This window comes from Mya arenaria, chromosome 1, assembly GCF_026914265.1.
Source record: "Mya arenaria isolate MELC-2E11 chromosome 1, ASM2691426v1".
In the NCBI taxonomy this organism is placed as follows: Eukaryota; Metazoa; Mollusca; class Bivalvia; order Myida; family Myidae; genus Mya; species Mya arenaria.
Window position 1 is genome coordinate 13,280,222 of NC_069122.1, and position 24,902 is coordinate 13,305,123.

At 34.0% G+C, this 24,902-nt stretch overlaps 2 protein-coding genes across 2 annotated transcripts; one reads left to right on the plus strand and one right to left on the minus strand.

Moving 5' to 3' along the window:
• Positions 1 to 3,113: 3,113 nt before the first annotated feature.
• Positions 3,114 to 13,626, minus strand: LOC128235296 (dipeptidase 1-like). The gene is made up of 10 exons (XM_052950113.1): positions 13,523 to 13,626; positions 12,830 to 12,977; positions 11,918 to 12,050; positions 9,911 to 10,061; positions 8,442 to 8,514; positions 6,355 to 6,531; positions 5,130 to 5,226; positions 4,423 to 4,498; positions 3,809 to 3,944; positions 3,114 to 3,288 (listed from the first exon to the last, which is right to left on the minus strand). Exons 1-10 carry the CDS (start codon positions 13,624 to 13,626, stop codon positions 3,199 to 3,201), a joined length of 1,185 nt encoding a protein of 394 aa, XP_052806073.1. The 3' UTR covers positions 3,114 to 3,198.
• A 2,630-nt stretch (positions 13,627 to 16,256) lies between these two features.
• LOC128223616 (vitelline membrane outer layer protein 1-like) lies at positions 16,257 to 18,768 on the plus strand. The gene is made up of 4 exons (XM_052932921.1): positions 16,257 to 16,475; positions 17,335 to 17,535; positions 18,190 to 18,314; positions 18,657 to 18,768. The coding sequence occupies exons 1-4, from the start codon at positions 16,257 to 16,259 to the stop codon at positions 18,766 to 18,768; spliced, it is 657 nt and encodes a 218-aa protein (XP_052788881.1).
• Positions 18,769 to 24,902: the final 6,134 nt, after the last annotated feature.

Consider the following 24,902-nt stretch of genomic DNA (forward strand, 5'->3'; position numbering starts at 1 on the left):
TTATATTTAAAGGGGCATAATATGGGTTGATAATTGTTAACTTATAATACATTATTGTTTTTTACTCATCAGACTAAAAATATCAATACAAAAAAGCATCGTGTGTAGATAGACAAATAGTCATATCAGTGTTTGATTGTTGATTAAAAGCTACGTGGCCATAATTTTACAATTTAAAAAAGTTACAAAATAGCGCTAATAATTCGTCTAACTGTTCACAAACCAAAGGCTTTATTTATTTTAATCAATACAGCCAAAATTGTACCAACCTTCATTGTGACCCTTTAAGATGGTTCCTAATTTTCACTAGTCATACAGGCACATAAGGCCCATCTTTATATTCTAAGACATTTCTTAACTAAAGTTGATTTCTCTTAGTCAAAATAAAAGAAAAGTAATACTATGTATTCTCAATATAATCAATGGATATAAAGTCCTATTGATTATATTATGTTATTCTATTAAATTACCAATGAGAACCTTAAAATCGAAAACTGATTTGAAACGTTTAATAAAAGACGACTGGGTCTAGCTTAATACATTGTGAAAAAAGTTAAACCTATTACTTTTTTCTAATGTATGTTTAGAGTAACAGCGAAAAGAAAATCACGCATCTGGATGGTAAAGTTGCAAAATAAACGCATAGAAGTTAGTTTACAAAATTTGTTTTGTCAGATAACTATGCATTCATGTCTTTGATAATACAAATAAATTAAGCCAACATGGAATGAATCATAGTGTAGATTCAATTGTATCAGTGTGAATTATCTGTACAGCAAAACTCTGTATATCTTCAATAACTAAAACGATGAGTGTGAGAAGCATTAATTGAATGTGTATGGTGTTGCTTTTTAGTTTATTAAAACGATGTTATGGGAAAAGAAGAACAAGGTAACATTGATTTGAATTTAAAATTGATCAATTTGCTTTTAATATGCATTTTTGTGTCGCCTTCAAAGTATGGCAGACACTGGGGAATCATTTCATTGTCGTCACACTCGCTCTTGAATACCCTATGGAAAAGTCACCCGGCAATGTTTACAGTATGCGCTTTGCGCATGGCCAGTTGTTGCTCCTATTGATTTTAGCGTCGGTAGTTTAAAGGTTGGGGTCGTAGCAACCTTAAATACAACAAGAGCGATCACAGAACCTCGCATGTAAAGTTGTCGATAAAGGGACATAACCTGGCAATTGCAAATGTCTGAGATATTGGCGTATGTTTGAAGAGCGGTTTTTGTACTAAGTTTCATTCTGAAAATCTTGAACACATTTGAAGTATGTCCTTAAACAAAGTTTTGCAATTTCTCTCGAAAACAGGACATAACAATTACTTATCTTAAAATTATGGGAATATTTTCTTTGGCAACATGTACAGCAATATTAGTTTGATGACCCATAAAGAGCCAAGATTGAAAGGTTCTTTTTTACTTACTGTATCGAAAATAAAACATAAGGCATAAAAACATGAATATGCCATAATTCGACAGTTACTTATAAAGTCAGAGTTATTACATTGCTATACACGGGTGTAGATTGGTACCAAATTTCATTCGATGTTTGACGTGAAAGTGGTTGTAGAACAAGGACGCCGACAACGCCGACGACGACGACATTAAAACTACCCATTTTCTCTGAAACGCTGACCAGCTAAAAACTGTTTCGGATCAATTACTTGTTAATGATACCTAGTGTCGATTTCAGATTTCTCAAAACCACGAGTCAATCTCATTCTTTACATTGCTTACGTTATCGATAGGATCTACTTAGCGTAATGATACTTGAGTTAATCGCCGGCGGCCTCATCACATTTTCGTATATCTTGAATCCTATTTATGAGGTGTATCACGATCCCGAGTTATTACGATTGGTCTCTGAGTTGAGCATAACTAGGCAAACTGAGCTTGAATAAATGATCTCATTGTTGTTCAATATATTTTGTTTATCTGTTTTTCATAAAACACTCGAGTTGTTTGGCATTACTTGTAATATTATTATGTGCGACAAATGGTCAAATAATTTGACTAGAGCAAGGCCTGTAACGTTCACATAAACGCACGCAAAAAGGATATTCTCGACCAACTGAGCTTTGGTGCTCTTTTTACAATTGCTCGTGTGATTGATAATGCAAATATGAATGTGCTCAAATGTTGGAGTAAACAAACCTTGAGGCACTGGTATTGGTGTTGCTTTATAACGTATGAACAAAGCATTATGTATAAATCTTACTCCTTACACTCATTAAAAAAAACATAAACAGAGAACTTTTCAAAAAGATTCCTTCAAGAAAAACAGTTATTTGTGCCCGAAAGCTCACCTTAAGCCGATGACCACGAACGTACCGGAAGTGGCGGAAAAAGCGAGTTTTCAAAAGCACGCTTCCAGAAGAAAGTAAAGCTTTCATGCCTCGAAGCATGTGTCCTGGCTCATCCTAAGGTAACACAATCAAATTAACCTACATGTGTGTAAAAACGGGTTATAATTACGCACCTTTAACTCACAATAACGTTCTAAGTTTATTTGTGTTTTTATTTTTAAAAAGTCGTTTTCTTGTGAAATCGTTGTTACTATATCTTTGAATAACACCCATATGTTGGTTGAAAAGGGATTTGCTTCCGGTTTAAAAGTTCGGTTTTCATTTTTTATAAAAATATGTTCATTAAGTCCAGGATTTGTTTAAGAGAATCTAAGTGAGTTTTTAATACAAAATTCATCATTTATTATTCCTCTAGATTTTCTTTTTGAAAGGGTTTGACATGATATCATAGTTTACTTAAATCTTCTTCTCAGTATACATAGTTTACCAATAAACGTTTCGCAACAGTTTACGCAACGTTTAACGGTATTTGAAACGCTTACGTTTTGTGATGTAGCTGGACAATCCAATAGGAGCTATAGAAGTAATACGGGTAAATAAATACATTAAATATTTAAAGAATTAGTTAATCTTTGTTTAAAAATTTTTGGTCATTGAATGATGCTGAAAATACATATTGACAAAATATTCAAATAAACAGTAATGGCTTTACAGAGATTGCATAAAACTTTTGAAACGCTGTTCACTTATACATAGAAGATAAACAAAATATTGAGACTAAACATGATGTATCCTTTTATTTTCAATACCAAACACATTTACTTAATTACAAAATCAAAATAGGTCTCAATAGAGATAAACATCATGTTCTATATATGATGTCATTAACTGGAAGTCCTGCACTTAGTATCAACGAGATCCGTCCACGGCAGTCGGCCCTCCACTGGTAACATTTCACGAAGGCTGTCGCGTACCTGTACATTACATTTAAGTAAAACCACCTGATTATACTGATAATAGAGAATCACAGAGCACATATATGCAGTTGCTAGCATGTAATCTGGCTCTTTGTAAGGACCATGTGGCATTTGACCCTGACCCTAAGCTGTCTGGTACATGCAGGATTGAAAATAAACAACTGACAGAGCATAAGAAAAGAAAATATGAGTGCAATTATCAGCTGCTGGTCCTTCACGTGTATTTGTATGCAAAACATTTACCCTTCTACAGTTATTCGCTTTGCGATATCTTACTTGCAATTTCGAAATAATGCTGTCTTCATGTAAGTATCGCTCACACGAACTGCTGTTACAATTCCATTCCAAAATATTTTAACTTATTTTCAAATTTACATCAACCAAAGAATACCCTTTTAAACTGAAAACACATTTTTTGACAATTTCGCTCCGTCCAACGTTAATACAATCTTAAGATTTCTAAATGGTTATATAAATCAATAAATACTGAAGAAAAAATAAAATAAACAAGCATTACCTTTTCCACCTCACGGAACACTCGAAGTACATTTCTTCCCGCTAGTTTTTGAAGGTCAATATCACTCCAGCCACGCTTAACCAGCTCGGCAAACAGATCAGGGTATTTCGACACGTCCTCTAGTCCAACTGGAAAACTTCAATGGAAAATATGTGAGACCAAAATCTTGTACTGTGGAAGGAAGACTACAATTGACCCCAAACATACATCTGTAAATGCGCATTCAGTCTTACATGGGTTACTGCTTATTTACCCCGTGTTGCGATCATGTATTCCGAATATTACAACCATTAGAAATCATTCAATATCAAATATATTCCTTAACATTGCACATGTATACAATGATTTCTTATCTTCATTCACATTCAATCTCATAGTGTATACAACAACCATATACCAAAGCATCCAGTTTGCTCTCTTTTGACTGCTACAAAAATGCACAAATTTGAAAAATGTTATAAAATAGTAGTTGTAGCAAATTAACCTCGAACATCACTTTAGATACATAATATTCCCTTTAACCCATTTAAGGGTTAACATGCATCCATTCACATACGGAACAATGCTTTAGTTATACAAAAGTAAACGGTTAGTTTTTTTTATTTTATACTAACCTTTCAGCACCGTCATAGTCAGCACCAATACCAACATGGTCAACTCCAATCAAGTTCTTGATGTAGTCAATGTGGTCTAGAATATAGGAGGCAAACGAGTGTATAGCCTAACATTGCAATTTTCTGAACAAATCATCATTGTAATTTGGTAACAGAAATGCTCTTAGTATTACAATCATGAAGATAATACACCTGCAAATATATTCGGACACTAACCATTGTTCTAACAATGGACTTCGCAGAATAGTTGGTAGTTACTTCAATGAAGACATTTTGATGTCCACTTCTCCATTAGAGATAAACAGAATGGCCTTACATTTACAATAATCGTGTCCTAAACTACATAGACATTCTTCATTTTTTTACAGTTGAAGTTGGTGGTCTAATAGAAAAAGAAATACATATGATAATATTGTTTTCTTTATGCTACAGTGTACCATAACGTTGAAACAGCAGCGACGCAACAAAGCATACGGTTTGCTAATACGCTAAGTCGATCCTTGTACACCAAGCGTAGTTCTTGTGGTATATTGAACATCATAAACCGTATTCTATATTTGAGACGGACGACAAAACACCCAACAACACTAGTACCATGTTTAAACTTAACTATACGGTAATTACATATGAACAAAGTGAAATACTAAAATTTTGATAATTTAATTCCAAACAAACATAGAGGTACACAAACACACGAATAGGTATACCTGCTACATCTGTAAGCTCTTGGGTCGGTTTGTTGTTTGGTGGACACACTACAAAGGGAGTGTAGAAGTTCACCATCACGACCCCGTCTTTCTCTTTCTGCAGATTAAATCGTATCATGACCAGCAGTAGTATATTTTAATACACCTATTCGGTTATTCGCCAACAAGGCATGTTTCCTTTTACAGTTAATTGTACAAAAAAATCAGTAATGCAATTATCAACGCAAATGTGGCTGTTCACCATCAAAACAATTCTTCAGTTATTAAAAAAGCTAACGCTATTAAGGTAGACATACAATTTTTTGATCTTCATTCACGAACCTGACTTGTTTTTCCACAACGTGAATAATATAACACACCATTATCCACACTTGTTTGGTTATTTTCTTTTATGTCCCTCCTCTTCCGTTTATTTCTCTGTGTTCAATGATGTCAAGTTATACTCTTACCGAAATATATTTTGTTATTCACCAGTATGACCTTTCTCCCCCACTGGATAAATTGAACACTATGCTGCAGTTATACGTATATCACCATATGTTTAGTAATTCGACAACACTACCCATTCCCACATTGCCTTCCTCTCGAGCAGAGGGAAGTGCATAATAAGCTATACGTTTTTATTCACATATTTGGTTATATACAATAAAGTCTCCGCTTTACTCATTCGACAGGCTATATTTATTTATTTAAAGAATAAGTTCCAGTCAAACACTTGTCCACACATATTTGGTAATTCACCATCAATAGTCAATACTACACCTTTCTCAGTTTACGATGTAAGGATACAATACACTAAAGAAAACCTCTTATAACCACACACAATGGGTTATGTTTTGACGTCATAAGTTGTGTATACAGTTGACATGTGAACTGAACATAGTTGTTTTGAATGTAATAAAAGATTCATATCTAACAAGTTCCGCTCATTTAGACTTAGCAATTCGGTACTTAACATTTATTAGATATGGTAGCAACTGTTATCAACATAGCTTTGTTATAATTCAATGTTCATGTAATTGTATGATTTTCTTATCCATGGCCAATAGTATATAAGTGGTTTAATAGCAAAAGCAGGTTACCAAAATAGCTCACTGCCAGTTACATCAATGTTTCACGCCCAATATGGCATGGTTGTGTCTTCGATTTAATTCTAAATTCCAACTGCTTAGGGCAGATGATTTGAAATGAATTCACTTATCATTATGCATTCTAAATCAGTTACCGTTTTGACAAGAACATCATCCTGAACGTTGCGGTGATGATTGCAGAGCCGGAAGGCGGAGGAATGGGAAAATATGATTGGAGCACGTGAGACTTCTAAGGCAGCCAACATGGTGCTCTTGGACACGTGCGAAAGGTCCACGATTATTCCCAGTCTGTTCATCTCTAATATGACTTGCTGTGCAAAAAAAATTTCCCTTTAAGATAAACATGACAATAACACATGTTTTAGTTTTTATCACAATATTTTAGTCAAATGTAATTCAGTTCTGTTTATTAAACTATATATCTAATGACAACATTCAAGCAAGTGATAACTTATTGATAATAAATATATGTTAACTATAGAAGCAATGACAAACTGTACATACTGTTCTGTCAATAATCTTGCCATTTTATTTACAAAAAACAACATTTCGCATTAATCGCTTCTTCATTTGAAACGAAAATTTTACAAACAACGTGTCGATCACTTAAATCAAGTAGATAAGGGGTTACACCAAGCAACTTACGTAGTTCAAAGTAATGCTAGTCAAATAATCGATACAATAAGGATAAATCCAGTAGCCGTCAATTCAAGCATGGTATTGTATAAGGGAGAGACATAAAACGTCAAAAGACAAAACACAGATACAACATATGCTCTGCAAAAATATAAGAACCACATAAAGAAACAAGTATATCTGAATTGGTATATGTAGTTGTTCGTTTCATTTCAGTTAGTTTACTCATACAATACATTCATTAGTTTACTCATAACATTCGCAACTGATCTGAATAACAGAACATAAATTTAGCCCATCAAGCAGCAAATTGATGAACGAATCGTAAAGATCGTATGTTTACAGTTAAGTGCTTTCGGTCATAACAAAGGTGTATCTTGGAGCGAAGCAATCATTAACCTATAAAACTAATTTTGCAATCGAGTAGTGGAGTTCTGATTTCACCACATCCGGCAGCGGAAACTATTGGTGTAAATGATTACAATGAGGAAAGGCGCCCACTGCATATTAACAATTAATTGCGTTTGAGCGATTCATTACACGTGCTCTGACAATTGATAATCACATAAGATTGCAAGACTCCTTTCCATTTGATCTTCCCGGACAAATTTGATAATGCTCAAGCTAAATTTGCCCTATTTGGTCGAGCTTTGCTAGTCACCAAAACAAATGACAGCCGTCGCAACATGTCAATAGACGTGGAGAGCATTTTCAACTTTAATTCGGTAACTAATCCAAGTCATATCGCATTGCCCTATAAAACGTGCATTGCTAACGTCAACCATAGCTACCAAAGAAGGAACACCAAGCGGGACGTACTCAAAAAGACGAACATCGAGAACCATATTTTTTTGGCAAACCCATCCTCTCCTACATATTTAATAGATATGACATCATATAAGAAACGCAATGTTTCTGCATTTCCTGTAAACTTTAGACGAGTTTACCTGTGCCCTATCCATAAAGGCGAACCTTCAACCGATCTTAAAGCGCATCAATCATCACGAATGTTTCGTTCTCTTTCTTTTAGAATGATGATTGCAAAATAATACCTCCTTGTCATGCACTGTTTATCTTAAGGACGATAATAGTGTTTTCTCTATAAAACATAAAATAACCTGTCAACTTTACCTTATTGTTAACAAAATCATTAGGAGGAATTTCTGTCGTTTTGCTGAACATTTCAAGATGATTTGTACCCTACACATTGGGTCACAATCATTGCATTTTGATTGGTAACTGAAATTGTATCTAATACACAATCACTGTTTTGCTTTTGCTGTTTACATCTCTTTTCACATGTAAATAATACTTTCATCTGTGCAAATTTGATTGACATGTAATTTATTACCAATATCCAAATGTGGTCCTTGAAATATTTTGAGGAGCATATTATACAAAAGGGTTTAAATATAAATAAAATATGGGGTGAATGCATTGGAACTGTCAGTTAATACCGAATTTCACTTGTGGCTTAAAGCGGTTTTCTAGTTCAACCTCTTTATTATCAAACCTTTACCTATACGAGCAAATCACAATATAGATTAATGCAAATACAATGTACAATTATTGTATTGGAATATACCTTCCCAAAGTCAGTAAGTCCTCCCAGCACAGTTCCGTTATATCCGGGTTCATCTACGTGCCAGTTATCTGCCCTTGATATAAATATGTTTCAACATTTATATATAACACTTGATTGTTTTATGATTAAAATCCAAACTAGTACAATAGCAACATTTTTCTTCAACAAAATTATATGCTAGGTTCCCTCTGTAAAACATAAGGACCCAACGAATGTGCGCTGTTGTCACCGCACAATATATTACCCACGTACACAAACACATGTTCAAGCCTACCAGTCATTGTATTAATGTGTCTCGGTGTTCCGAACATCTTAATAAGCACGGGCAACTATTTATCAAATGACATTTCCATATCGTTTTGTGACTACGAACTGAAGAGAATACAAATAGTTTGTAAATTTATATGACTCCACCACTTTAGTTTGTATTAGTTATGGAATGATTCTGTTACAGCAGAATAGTTTCTCCATTTTCCTTGTCAGAATACTACTGTTTTCACATCAAATTAAATTAGCATTTAGAGGTTATGGAGTGTGCTCTTATCAGCTACTTGACGAGCACGCTTTGCTAACTGTATTTGCCAACAGTACACTAAAAGTCCACTACTCTTTCATTTACAGTGGAAGCCTTCTGTATAAAACAAGATGCATTTGCCATCCATCGCAGTGGCCGTGCTATTACTTGAAGGCTTTAAATATTTCATTTTGGTAAAGGCCATGATGTTTTTTTTTTATCAGTCAACTTTGCATGTATAAGTTTCGATTAAATTGACAATAAAATGAATAAGTATGTTATTAGAGTCCTAAAGTGCTTATGTCATTACATACTCGTATATCTTATAGTGACAAGTGTTCATGATATATTACTTCATGTTATTTTTTATAAAAAATACCATTTATTTATACGTGTCTCTAGGTTTCTATACAAAAAAGCTTATTCGATATGATTCAGCTATAATGGCAAAAGTATGAAGGACACTTTTTAACATAATTATGTTCCCTCGTAGCTCATAAAGTGCATCAGAGTTTAATAGACTAGCTCAAGCGAATTTCAGTGGTCTGTTTATGAACATGTATGTGCGGTCTTATTACAGGTGCATAATTTACTGTAATATGAGTATATACAAGACATAATTGATACTTTTCTCGCAAATGTAATATTATCAATTTGTGGAAAAAATGACGTACAAAATGCGTTTTGGCACAATTTCGCCAAAAAGTGCTTGCCAAGTTTTTATTGAAAATTAAATTTGATTGATATTGCACTTGAAATGGCTTAATGTACATTACATAAACCATACAATTCAAAACCAGAATTAACGCGTTCTTGTGCCTATCTCATCATACTTTGGGGCGGGTATTTCCAGCACTGGTCATATGACCGGAAGCACACATTCGGTATACAAGAATACACACAGTTTATGCGTAAATCAGCATATTACCTCACAATACATATTTCAAATACTTACCACGGCGTATTACAGCTGTGTGTGACGGTCATGTATCTGACACCTAGATCATAGTACATGCGCAGTGTTGCTAAACTGCTATCAATCGAATGCCCTCCTTCTAGTCCTATGATGCTTCCTATCTTGCCCGCATCGAATGCATCAATTACACCTACATAGTATACAAAACGTAATTTAGATCCGTAAGGTTTTAGGCAACCCAATATATCAACACAAATTGATAATTAAGCGTTTATGATTCATTAATTATCAAAGTCATCTATTTTCAATATTACAAAGCTTAGCTGGACATGATTTATATGGCTATTATATAAACGTTACTCCTTTGAAAGTACTTGCCTTTTGAAGATGAATTCCTTAAAGAAAATATAAAGTTGAATAAAGCGTCCTGACTTTACTAAACTTTCAGTCCTTTGATTGTATGAAAGTTTTGCAGATTAAAGTTATCTCAAACCGTTTTGGGCTGACTAGGAATGTTCCGATATGTGACTTCCCTTTCTTCAAATAGTTTACATAACTAAACATTTGGAAGAAAGGTTGAGCTAACACATGTCGTTTTTATTCTGAACCATGTTTTTTGCATTTGTTCCTAATTATTGTTCAATGATGCTTTTAATTATGAAACCGTATGATCACACAGTCTTAACCCTTTAATTTTCTAAGGCAGACTGTGTGTGATGCTCATATTTTCAAACAAAAACTGCATCGTATCTTTGAAATGTTTTTGCACTAAGTACTTTTAATTGTATTCCTTTGTCTGCAGATAAGAGTTGTGATCCCTAATTATTGATTTTCTTGTGGTTTACCTATTAGTTAATTAGTATTTGATTTATTATTAAGTTTCCTCAAGTTTATGCAATATTTGATAAGATTTACCTTTTACGTTTAAACTTTATTCAGGATTGTGGTACCTAACATTTCTTGATAAATATACATAGTTTTTTATATATAGTATGTATGCACTGTGCTGTTTGTGGAGTTTTGTGCTGTTCTTCCATGTTTCTTGTTTGTGATTTTATGTTCTATGTCTTTGGCGTTAACCCAGTGCCATTAAACCCGGTTTATGGTTAAACTTTTTGCTACTGAACTTGTTTCTGTAGCTTTTTGCATAAATATTATTAGGAAAAGAGTGAGGTTTATGCACGTAAACTGGTTTAAATCCCCAGTTTTTTTTATTATATACCAATCATTAATCCACACGCAATACACATCGCAAAATATGGTGGTCCGTATTCCACTCCAGTGCAACACTGCCGTCTTCCACTCTTGTGACGTCACGTCATAACAAGTATCGTTGCGCAATGTTAAAATGACGTCATTAAACAAAACAGTGCGTCGATAAAATGACATTTAATATGAAACCATGTGGCTCTCAAGTGATCTAACCAGTTACGTAAATAATAAAAGGGTTATTAAAACTGAGTTTGTTCCGGAATGTCGTATTCGACTCTCGTGGATATTTGCAAATTTTGATTTCACTCGGCTTGCGCCTCGTGAAATCCGAAACTGCAAAACTCCCATCGAGTAGAATACAACCTCCCAGATCAAAACGCAGTACTAATATCCATATTACAGTTTACTGACCGTTCAAAAAATCCAAGTTGAACGTATTTAGCAAATATAAATGTCGGTACAGTTATAATCGTATGATTATACTTTACTTAAAAAAGCAGTTACTAACATTTATTAGGAGTAGGTGTATTTAACATTAATTAAGGCCGTTACATAACAGATTCAATGCCGTTCTATATTAGATATACACGTTTAATAAATTCGTTCGACCCTACAAGTTTGTTGTACATAATACTGCTTGAATCATGTTTTCTTGTCCATAATCATACAGTATTGTGCAGGTAAGAGTTTATACGACAAAAATTAAGATGGTGGCATTTGAAAAAGACGCTGCTGTTAAGTTCATACAAAACAGGGTATACCACATGCAACATCAAACATACATAACTAAAGCATAAATTTAAGCAACTTCTTTGTGGAAACATCAAACTGTACCTTGTGCTGTATCGGCATACTGGAAGGTATCTGGGTATTTCTTTATAAAACGTTTTATTGTATCCAGCTGTTCGAGAGTCAATCGTACTGCATCCACGTACTGAGAATGACACGTCACCCAACATGACCAAAACTAGAATAAGACCAGGTATCTTAAATTTTAATAATAAGATAAGAAAAAATAATTGGCTGAGATCGGTGGCAACAACTTAAATATGATGTGAGGTATCATCATCGAATCTCTGTGGCTAATGACAGTACATGTTTGACCCGTGATCTTGTTCCGTATACTTACATATTCTATAAAAAAACAGGTAATTCCATTCACATTAAAAATAATATCACTGATGTATTCTTAATCTCAACAGGTTTCTCAAAATCAATATATGTCCTTTAAAACAGGATCAAGTTCACTTTCGTTTCGGCATTAAATGTGTATATACTTATCTCAAATTTAAGGGTTTTAGTACACATAAGTAATGGTTAAATAATACACTTATAAAAATGAAATGCGACGCAGTCACACGACTGATTATCCTGTATAAGTAAAACAATAACAATCCCTTAGGTTTAAGTGGTCTGCATTATTTGATTATGACTAACTTGGTCATGCACTTTTTATATCTACCGCCTCACCGGATTTTAATCAATAACGGATGACTGCTATTTTACTGAAATAAATGAATTGAAAAAACTTGAGAAATACTGAGTTCTCAATGGACAATATATAATGTTGACCACTTAATATAATTTTATTTAGGAAAAATCAGATAAATTATTGTTTTAAATCTGTAAAATCAAATAATTAGGTGAAATGAATTAACATTCTTAACTTGTTTCGCTTAACACATTGCGGCAAATTTGGGTCAGTGCCTTTGAAAACAGGCTATAAGTAAGGTCACAAGAGCTTACCTGAGCACCCAAGAGTCCCTGCTTAAGTCTTGGAATGTCTGTCTGTGCCAACACTTTGTCCCAGGTAAGACGTAGGTCGGAGGTCAGATCTACAGTGTTTACGGAATCGTTTGCGTACGCCAGGTAAAGTTCAGCAAGGTCGTTATGCCTAAAAGAAAACAAGTTATTATGGAGTTGTTCAAAAATGAATATCAAGATCCCGAGTGTTTGTCGTTACAATGGGGACAAACAAGCTAGAACATAAACGCCGTAAAAACAGTGCTATGAGTTAATTTATGTACGAATGTTTTTGTCTCCTCATTGAGCGTTAAAATGTTTTTTGAAACGTAATGTCACATAATCCAGATATGAGGCTCAAGTGATGTTAAAGCTGACAGTCAAACACGTTAGCTGACGTTAGCAAATTGTTGTGTGTTGTATTCCTATTGCATCGCAGCGCATACATTTAAGACGGGGAACTCATTGCCAACGTTAGAGGCAAACATATTTTCTGATGGCTGGGTAGGTAACCATCTATTAAATGTTGATTAAAACGTTATATTTTGTGTAATATTGTGTAAAAATACCTGTTATTTTGCAGGTACCAGTATATTTTCATATTTTTATTTACACTGAAGATATGTTTAGTTTTGTTTTATAAATCAGGTTTTCTAATAATATTATTTCGTTAATTGAAAAGCAAATAATGGATACCCATCAATAAGCGGGTATGACTGGAGGACGCATCTTGCTCTGTCTAGGTCGGGATGTGGTGACTTTGGGTTCACACTACAGTGGGGAAGGTGGGTTGTCGGCATTGTTACTGAAATACATGCAATGATAGTTTCCCAGGGAACTGTTTCATTAAAGTTCTAGGTTACAATTAATATGATTATATCTGTTCTTTATTTTCAATACTTCATTTGATACATTTTTGAGTAGATCTTTAGTATCTTAGTTGGAAATACAGTCAAGTGATCAGATCAAAACACATGTTTTAGTTAAAAAACACACCATTTATTTAAACGCTTATCCATCCTAACCCAAAGTTTGCATAAATATACAATTAGCAATAAATTCGGTCGTGAAGATTTTTGGAAAATGAATTTTCTAAAAGAAGGTGATGAAAATATGCTTAAAATAACAATTATTAAAATTACTTGTGTCTATGTTTCTACATTAACAGTTTCAGTTTAAATAAACATAATGTTATGTTAAGGGCCATTTGGACCCTTGATGCCCTTTTCCGTTATTCAACTCAGATGGTAAGATATTTCGACAGCACTGTATCAATTTAGTATTTTTTCTCTGAGAGAGTTGCTTTCGCATTTTCTGCTGACTCAAATCTTTTAATATAAATATATATGATATTTTGGACTTACTAGGCTACTATGTAAGTATGCAAAGTAGTTAAAAAGGCATTTCATACCATTTGTGTAGCTTTGATCGTCGATTATAAATCTATCGGAAACAGTGTTACCATTCACCGCCACTATGACAATGCAGAGGTAAAGCAGCATTCTAAAATGGACAAATGCATTCAATGGATGTCAGACAATGGGAGAATTATCACACCATACGAACAATAGGGACATCTTATCAATTATTACAAAGTTCAGGCGGTACAAGAGCAAGATTGTCTGGCAGATTTGAGATAATTATGAAGTGAATGTCACCAATAAATTTGAAAGTTCAACTTGAAAACCCAAATTATGTTTGCCTTTACTGGTTCATAAAGTTATTATATTTAAAATACACTGATAGGTAGAATGTGCTTTGAAATTGCAATTAATGCACAACTATTTGTTATCGTCGAAATTATGTTCAGCTCATTAAATAGTGAAACATTGTTGCATGGTTGCATTTAATCGTTTAACGAAATAAGTTTTCGAAGTACATGCATATTTATATTTAAATATCTCTGAGTATATTGAGAAATAGCGAAGATATGTTTAAAAGAGAAGTATTTATTGAAAACCAAACAAGTTATGTATTTAGTGCAAATCTATGAATATTGAATGACATAATGTTGTTTATTTAAAAAAAGTTCAGTTATAAGATCACTAAGCCAATACCTGCCACAAAGTATATCTTCCCACGGCTATATATTCTAATTGCCCTTTGAAAATAAACTTATCTTTCGTACGAACCAGCATACTATATACAGTTCATTATCACTGGGAGGCCTAGTGACTTAATTTGTATGTGTATATGGCGTATTGTTATAGTTTAAGGGACCTATGTTGAGATAAACAAATCATTTCGCAACAACGCACAAACGTACTATATAATGTTGAGACAAACTGCTTCAGACCGTTCACTGCATGTATCATTATATTGTGGTATTGTGATTTCTAGAAGATATAAATAAAGATATTAAGCAAATTGTACAGCTAAAATTAGCCCATGAGTCATATTGCAATACAAGTGCGTATTGCTAGCCATTTTATGTGTACAGATGTTTGTTTTATTGGAATGCAATAGTTAAAGGAATAGTTTATATAAACGAACCGTTTTGCAATAAAACACAAACTGCAATCACTGCAACTAAGCAGATCAATATAACGTGACGTCATTCAAACATTTTATGTTTTGTCGACAAAAATCGCTGCGAAGGAGGATGCAAAACTCCCGATGAAGATGGCTTTGATATTCAGATCAAACTCGTTAACCGACAGGCCGAGGGAACATGATGAATACAGTATACACTCTTACCCAATGAACAAAATGTCATTTCTAAGATGTGTTCAAATCCATTAAAGAGTATTGTGAACATTTTGACTTTAATTTAGTTAACTGTGTAACTGTCTCTAAGCCCTAACTTAAACTGTATAAGATCTGGAAAAAAGTTTGTTTACTGTTGTTTATGGTCAGGTATTAAGTATGCGTGTAATGTTGTGAAATTCCATGTTACAAAAGGACCACTTCATTTGTACTTTAAATACAACTATGATGGAGATAACGATTATACGAGAAACGACGATGGTGATAAACATTACAAGTCGAACCCGAATAACAGTGGTTAAAATAAATATCAATACATTCGAGACAACAACGACAGAATGGATACATATGTTGACAAAAAAGACAACAACGCAACTACCGCATCGTTCGACATGATTAGGAGAAATGACGTTAACAGTCAAGCAGCTATTTTTATTTAAAGATAATTTAACAATCAACGAATTGTTAAGCCTTTAATAATCTTTTGACTATAGACTATGCCAATTTGGTAAACAAACCTTTACAAATCTTGAATGTTTGACGTGTTAATCAACAGCAATAGGAACACTTCCGTACAGGGAACACAATCCGGGACAAATGCCATATCTAAATGTCTTGTATATAATTGATAAGAGCACTGTGGAACACGCAGACATTATATTTACTTTAGTGTACGCTTATCTTATGAAGGCCTCACAAAATAACTGTATTTTACAACTTAAACATGCAGACAATTAACATCATAACCTTCGTTGTGACATTATGTTTCTTGGCACGAGACACTTTCGCATTTGTATTGGTGCACCAGGCGCCTCGGAACGTATCAAAGGTGCTAACGGTGGATAATGGGGGGCAGTGGGAAACCTGGCGTGACCCTCACTTCTGTGCTGAGGGGGCTTTTGCCGTTGGATACGATATGAAGGTTGAAATTTCTTACTCAAAAGTTTGTGAATTTAGCATGACTTCTTACCTTTGCTCTGAGGTACCTTTGTCTAGAGATAAAACACGAAGCTGTTGCTCAGCCTTTCCTGTCCATAAACTCGAAGAGAGGCATTGTCTTGAGTTATGTCTTGTCCATTTGTCGTGTCAAAAGAGGTTGCGGGGAAAAACAACGGGAATTTTATCTCGCCCATTTTGTGTTTAGGGACGTTGCCAGGAGAGATAAGGTGACGTCCATTTTGTGCCGTTTGAGATGTTTCAGTAGATATAACGCGTTTTTATGTCTGGTTAATTTCGTAAAATAGAACTTTGCTAGAAGATGCAACATGAAGTTATAACTAACCTTTGTTATTGACTGAGGGACGTTGCCAGGATATATAACATTGATTTATCGCTTAAGAAATGCGACATGAATTAGGTCCTACTTACTCCTCCGGTTGGTGATATAACGTGAAAGTGTTTCTGAGAAAACAAGTTATTAATGGACCTATTTCTAAGGAAGGTTTCATGAAGGTTCAACTACTAACCGAATGCTTAAATATTAATTGCTGTTAAGCAAAATATATTTTCCATCTCTAATCATTAAAACACACTTAAAAGTACTGCCACACGATATATTTTAGATGTGCAGTAGTCTTTCAAAAATATAACATAAAAATCAAATTAGTTCGATAAAATCTGTAGCTTCTATATATTTGTCGTTAAAGATAGATAAATGTAGTTATGAATCATTTACATGATCTCCAGGATTGTGGACTTTTACATGGAGTATAACACCAAGTTATAATTTCACCTTGCGTAAATGCCCTACTGTTGTGCAAAATCAAGATTTATTTTCATTATATACAACTTCCGGATTAAAGATCGAGAGCGACTCAGCGTCCGACGACACTGGGATGAACGGGATCCGGCTGGAGTGCCACTTCAAGTCAAACGGACACTTCGGGGGCACAGTGGGTTCTGGGGTGGCCCCTTATGGAGATTGGCTCGGATTGACGCGCTGTGATAGTGGTCTCGGGGTCGAACACTTTCTGGTATCCTTTTCTCTTCAGGTTGAGGCAGAGGTGAGATCAAAACGCTCGCTTTAATTGTTTTTCAACGTTTGAGACAGACTCTTTCTATGTACTCGACCTCAATATATCAAACTGAACTGTTATCGTACAATTTTATATAGGTATCTTATACTTCGCGATTATTTTCTCATATGGTACTTTAAAATAGTGCTCTTTCTAGGATTAATTACTATTGAAGGCCAATAGTAGGGTCGATCACAATACACAATTTGACTAGATTCGCCATATTTAGTAAATACCAACATGCGAAATTTGGTTGAATTGACTGACGGAAAAAGTTTTTTCAAATTCTGTTTTATGTCCATCAGTTAAACTTAAGATTCCTTAGTTTCCAAGCATTGAGTGCATATATTTTAATGTTATAAGAATAGGATGCGTTTTGGTGCCGGAATAGTCGACAAAATCCGTAAAAAACATTACATCCATTGTGTCCTGATTGGGATTGTTTCTATTTGAGAAACACATCTACAATTGAAAACATACGAAATAGACCGAATTAAGTACCTAAGTTTATTCAACATTTTTTGTTCATATATGTGTTTTGGAAGTCGAGATCTGTGAAGTTTACCTTCCCAACCCTCTTTTACATTAAGCCGTTGACGTTCATATTGTGTAAGGGCTTTAAACTAGCGTTCATTTACCTAGACGACGGACGACACCGCTGCCAACTACGCAAAGTTCATGTGCAGGGATTTTGCGGGAGACAGCAGCCCCTACGAGATTGTTCATAAGCCCGGACACGGTTATTGGGGCACATGGGGATCATTCAGGTATATGACGTTATTGTTGGTGTGGATTATTCCAGCCTATATGTTCCGTAAGACGGATAGGCATTCTACCATATCAACACTAAAATACAGTGATTCGGAGGATGTTAAACGGGATTCTTGTGTGTAAGGACTAAACTCGCAGGCCAATCGTGACGGATAGTCCTATACTGTCGTTAAATACTTACATTTAGCTGTTTGAGACTAAGCGTTAACAATGTCAAACGATTTCAACTATTGGTTATTTAAGCACCAACTTTTTATTTATGACCAGAATAATGCGTAACTGGTCTCGAATAGTCTTTTTGACTTCAAATAAATATGACTGTCATTAATTTATTTCAGCGAATTTTGTGATCCGGACAGCGCTATTTGCGGTATCAGCACAAAGATAGAAGATGACACCTGGGACGATACAGGGCTGAATGACGCGAGATTTTACTGTTGCCCCTTTTAAACCTGAACATCTAAATAAATCAGTTTGTCTATGCTGCTTTTGTTGTTGTTGTTGTTGTTGTTGTTGTTGCTTGCTGTTGTTGATGAGTATGATTTGGATATAAACAAAATGGTCATGTCTTGATGATGATGATGATGATGATGATGATGATGATGATGATGATGATGATGATGCTGATGAGAAAGATGATGATAATGATGATGATGATGATGAAAATGATGATGATGATGGTGATGATGATTTGGTCTAACATTTTTCAATGGGAGTAAAATACGACTCCTACTGTGAATATCCTAGTTCAAACATATATAAATACATTACTGTACAGTTTCGAATTTTAGACATAATTAAAAATACACTTCTCACGTGGCCATTATCAATTTTCAGTACGAATACGTTTTGCAATAAATTGAGAGTGCCATCAAGTAAGTATATAACATTGTATGGGTTGTATCGACCAAGGTGGTCAACATATGTTGCAGTGCCCTTGACATCAAAATGTTGATTCATGACAACTGGTAATATATTGATCGACTACTTTAGCATATTCACTTCAATTATCTGCTTATTTGTTTACTTGTTTAAAACTGTTTTCATCTAGCCTTGGTTTTCGCAAATGAAAGTCTTCATATATATTTCTTTACCAGAGCTTTCATAAAAGTAAGTATCATACATATTTTTGTATAGGATATGCTATTTTTGCATTAGTTTACGTACCGATAAAAAACTATGTTCTAGTGTTAAGTTGATGGTTAAATAGCATATATTCACATTTTCTCGGGCGTGGACATCTATGGTCTAATGTGTGGTAGTGACCTTAAGAAGAACGCATTCGTGTACTGAATAAAATATAAGATCATTACGCCACACTGGCCCAAAAGTAGTTTTTCACATGTTGTTTGAGAAACCGTTTTACATCATGCGAGTGACTGCATCCTTTACCTTCATAGTGATACGACCCAAGGATTTGAGTGTTCGATATGAAATGAAAATCAGAATCCCTACCGCATTGATTCTGACTGTTGTTCCAGATGGGGGTTAAAACACAAAGAACCATTTAAATGTTACACAGTTTAGATTTGTATAGTAAATTATCACTGCCATATGAGGTTATATTTTTCCGATATTTTTCAAGGAATTTCAATAACTATTTTGTAACGTGAAAGCTCAGCATCGATAATGCTTGCATGTTATTTTTGATATTTCTAATGTTATGCAGTAACATATATTTGAATAAATTAGTTAATTTTTCATTTAAATCTCAATGGGGCTAGAAACCCTATAGTCCAAAAATGGTACAGTATTTCCTCAAAACAAGCCAATAAATTTCAATGCGAGCTAGTATAAAACCGATAAAACATCATTTTACATGATTAAAATGATAAACGCAACATTCATGAGGAAGTGTTATATTTCATCTTGATTTCACGACTCTTTGTGTTTTTAACAGGAACTGACGTCATGAACATATAATGTGAGCTCATCCATTAAGGTGGGACTTCATCAGTTAAAATAAAGTAAATTGCGTTGATAGAATCGACTTTATTTTGTTATTTATATTATTGTTACTTATATATATATATAGTTGTTTGATGTGTAAATTCTCACTTCAGACAAAAGTAAAATAAAATAAGCAGTAAGAAATCATATTGTATTTATTTAAATTGTAATCATAGAAAATCTACATTGTAAATAAATCAATACGATTTTACACCAATTTCAAAATATATCGTCTATTTCTCACTCACGCTTTGTTGAAAATGTTGAGCAGTTCAATACCCGTGGGACGCCCCTCACGCAAAATTATAGCTGTCAAATCTATTTCCGCTTCGTGAATCAAATGTGCTACGATATTTTTTTTATTCACTCATTTTTAAATGCAAGCATTTAATGAACATTAATCAATGAACTTTTATTAATTCATCTGTGTTCCAAATAATAACAGTTAATAACACGTGTTGCAAGAAATTAAAATCCCAACTTGTCCTAAAACGTTAACCTGTACTAAAGTGTTAACCTTATATTCTAAGTCAATAAAGGACCGCCATTTATTGAATTTCTAGTTATAGAGCGGACAAAAAGTGCGACGTTATCAATTACCATACCAAAGATATTTTTGCAATCTATTTTTATTAAAAGTTAATATGCAAAATTGTATCCACATCTAAAAGCACATGCGACACAAATACTGGCTGAAGAGTTAAACAAATCGCAAATAAGTATTAGCATAATATGTATACAACGTAATAAAGGTAAAAAACATCAATTACAAACAACACAGAAAATCAATAACATGCCATTACTTAGTCTTTAAGGTAAATTTATTTACAGCAATTCAAACGACACATTAAAAGGCAACAACAACCATACGAGGGGTTTTCTTGAAAACAAATAGAAAAAAAAGACAACAGTGAATTAAAATTTGTTCACATATAAGATAAAGAGGTAATTGCACTGTATTGAAAGTAAATATTCAGATTGCAAGATAATCTTTTACGGCCATTTATATGACTGAACTAACATCTAAGTAGGAGATCATTCCAAAATTTGTTTGCGATCAATCGGCGTTTGAGAACTCATGACTATTAAAGGAAATGTAGGGTCTTTTTGAACGTGTATACCTATCAATATAATAAGTTTCACTCCTTAATCATGCAAATTCACATCTTCTGTATGAACATATGTTGACGCCGTTTCAATGTGTGTACCTTCGGGCTTCCTACTAGGAAAACAACTCAAATTTTATCCGAAATTTATCATAATAATCATATCTATATATATAATGGAAATTCAAAATGTTCATGTTAACGGAAATATAAATGTTCAAACCATATAACTTTATTATAAAATACTACATAAAAAAATAATCGTCAAATAACGAAGCTAACACGTTTCGAAGACGGGAGAGAACTTGCCTGGAAAGAACAAACTTACTATAAACCCGTTTGTAGACAAAGAGATCAACCCTACAAACACAGTCTATAATATCATGAAATACCGGGTACAGACACAGACAATTTCTTGTATGTGTCTATGTGCATAAATTGACGTATTTTATGTTACCAACCACGAGGTAGCAGTGAGTCTCGGTGATCGTAAACGTACTCTTTAATGTTCCAGTCGGTGATATTTTCTTCACCTGTTTCATTGGCATCACCAGTATATCAAACAATGAATATCGCAACATCAAAGGCAATCTTAAGGTTAAGCATAGTAAAAAAAACAGTAATTTATTGAATGCCTTGCTTACATGGCGCCAGGTTATATCCACAACTTTGTTTTTGCTATGTTTATAAAGTTCTAAATCGTCACCATCAATTGGTATTCAAATTTGCTTTTCACCTGCTGATATGTTTTTCATATTTCTCTTGGCGCAGCAGACTCGCCTTGTGAACGACACTAGCCTTTGAAGACACACTGGAACCATTGAAGTTTCACTCTTGTAATATACTTTAAAATTCAGCAAAACAAGGGCGACAATCAATGCACTGTATATGTACCAGAGAAAAAACAAACTGATTATTATATGAAAAGGGTCAGACGTATCTGGAAGCTTATCCGCAATAAGGCTCATATACACTGATGTTGCCAATACAATACGTGAGCAACACAAGTACAAACAACGGCAGTACGAAAATAAATGCGGGTCTCATTGGGTTCGTTCAAATACAAATATGATTCTTGCATGAATCAATAAATCTTAATAATCAATACATTGATAAACACTTTGATGAATGAACTTCCAGTTTCCCTTTTTTAACTCTTCTTTGTTAATTGAATGCTTCAACTTTTAAAGCAAGCATACTATATGGCATGTTAAAATTAGGTTCAACGTAACACACTTGTCGATCAAATGGATAGTATCTTGTGTCTATCTAACATCTCGTTTCTATAACTTTGGTAAATCTCCACACTAAAAGTCCTTCCGGATGTGCATATAAAAATATTGAACCTTTGAAAGATAGCATTTGATATATACGAATAGAGACAGCCAATACTTACTTTCAGGTACCAATGGAATTATACATTAGTGGTAAGTATTGAAGTTCTTTATTTGTATTTATTTATTTCATTTGTAAACTTATCAAATTGACTGATGGCAAATATATCTAACAAATTTAACAGTGCTATGCTGTCAGGTGGTAGAAATGGACTTGTCTATACGTCATTCTCATATGCGTGTTGGCCTCCATTTTGGTAAGCCTGGTGACTTCTCAAAATGAGCAAAAGTACAAGTGTGTGCACAGCCAACCTCTTTAAATACCGTTGCAATATTTACATTAGGCTCATGTATGTTTTTTTTTTATTTCGAAGGTTATCTGAATGCATTTATTAAACTAATCAAAGTAGCATAGGAAATGCTGTTAAATTTTATGCTTACACTTATGCAATCCTTGTTAGAAGAACGCAGTGTCTAGTGTGGGTTTGTGGTTTGTAAGTCCGGTTTCCAAACAATATCTTCATCTAACGGTATGCCTAAAGGAGGCAATTTAACTTCTCTCCAATATTTAGGCTTATACCTCAGCCTCTCATCCGCCCACAGACAAGCAAACTTCATTATGGTCGACATTCGATCTTCCACTTCATTTATTTCTACTAAAGCCATCGATTCTATTCCCACAGATATAATTTGGAATTCTTCAATAGTACCGATGGCTGGACTAAGAGCTTTGTTGTATCCATTCATCATGTTTGTAAATATCTGTCGAAACATATCTCTCTTTTCGATCTATTGCTCAATAATGAAACTGAAATATACTCAGACCAATACAACGACAGTGTATCAGCTTTAAATCAATATCGTGATATCAAATATTATTACGTTTGGTGTTATGAATGCCCTGATGACTACAGAGGGCGTTGAAGCAAGCCAAAAGTAATACAAAAATGGTGTGCCCTTAACGGGGGCATTATTATAATCATAGTCAATGGATGTACACTAAAATAAAATAAACTACATTCCAGGAAAATGTTTGTATTTAGCCCCTTAATGTTTTATTGTACATTTCATAATGACCAGCGTGCATACCGAAGAGCGTGATCACTTTGCGTTCGATACTTTATTGTATCGCCAAATCGGTCGAACCACTATATGCAAAATAGTGCTCCAGTTGTTCTTTTAAATTATGTAAAATGTGTTGATAAAGAATACGAATACTTTGGTAATTTAGCACAGATATAATATCGTCATCAGATTATGTATATTTTGGGTGAAATAAAGTGTGTATTTACTTTGTAATAAAAGATATACACAGGATTCTCTAACATTCGAAAGGAATTTCATTACTTTTTTCATTATGGATTAAATAATACACATCAAAAATGCGTAAATTGTTGATCTGACATTTAGGCAAAATTAAAGCTATTAAAGCTACTTTTTACCGATTTGATTTCGACGATTGTCAACCAACAACTGAGCTGGTCCCGTATGGTACAAGAGTGATTGACTTAAAAAAACACAATTTGACAAAAACTTATGAACAATTAAAATTAAGAGATGTTTTTGTTCTTGCAGTGGCTGAGTGAGAGACTGTGACATAAAGCATGGACGGGAAGATGCTTTTAACACTTTTCATCCAACTTAATGGCTGACTGAGATATTCTAAATAAATCATGGATGGGGAGGGTGCCAGCAAGAAAAAGTTGTTCGTGAAGCACCATGTAAAGTAACGAAATGTTTTGATTAGCTGAGTTTTAGTGATGATTATAGTTACTGCAGCGAAATTAAAGAAAATGTTTAATCCATGTTGTTTTTTTTTAAATTGAACATAAGGAAGTGATCATACAGGCGACAACTGGCATTCAAATGCTTGTTTAATTTAATTGGTTGTATCTGGTCTTAAACCGACCTATAGTTGAGCGTTGAAAAAACTGTTCTCACTTGACTTGAGTGTGTGTGTTTTTTTGACACAGCAGAATCCAATTGTGAAAACAATTTAGTCTCATACACCAGTAACCGAAATACGCACTTATTGTTAGTGGCCTGTTTTTTTTCATTTGAAGGAAACACGGTCGATATATTATCAAAGTATTGTTGATGTTGTCGTCGGCGTTGTTGTACAATATGTTACACTATAACCGAAACATTCAACACATTTTTGTTAAACAATTGATGTTATCATATTTTAAGACGA

Coding starts and splice junctions, on each gene's coding strand:
- LOC128235296 (XM_052950113.1), bottom strand. CDS start 13,626: ATGCCGACAACCCACCTTCCCCACTGTAGTGTGAACCCAAAGTCACCA. Junction 8,515..9,910: donor CACAGCTGTAATACGCCGTG/GTAAGTATTTGA, acceptor ATTTATATCAAG/GGCAGATAACTGGCACGTAG. Junction 5,227..6,354: donor ATGATGTTCTTGTCAAAACG/GTAACTGATTTA, acceptor TTTAATCTGCAG/AAAGAGAAAGACGGGGTCGT.
- LOC128223616 (XM_052932921.1), top strand. CDS start 16,257: ATGCAGACAATTAACATCATAACCTTCGTTGTGACATTATGTTTCTTG. Junction 16,476..17,334: donor TTGAAATTTCTTACTCAAAA/GTTTGTGAATTT, acceptor TCCGGATTAAAG/ATCGAGAGCGACTCAGCGTC. Junction 18,315..18,656: donor GGCACATGGGGATCATTCAG/GTATATGACGTT, acceptor AATTTATTTCAG/CGAATTTTGTGATCCGGACA.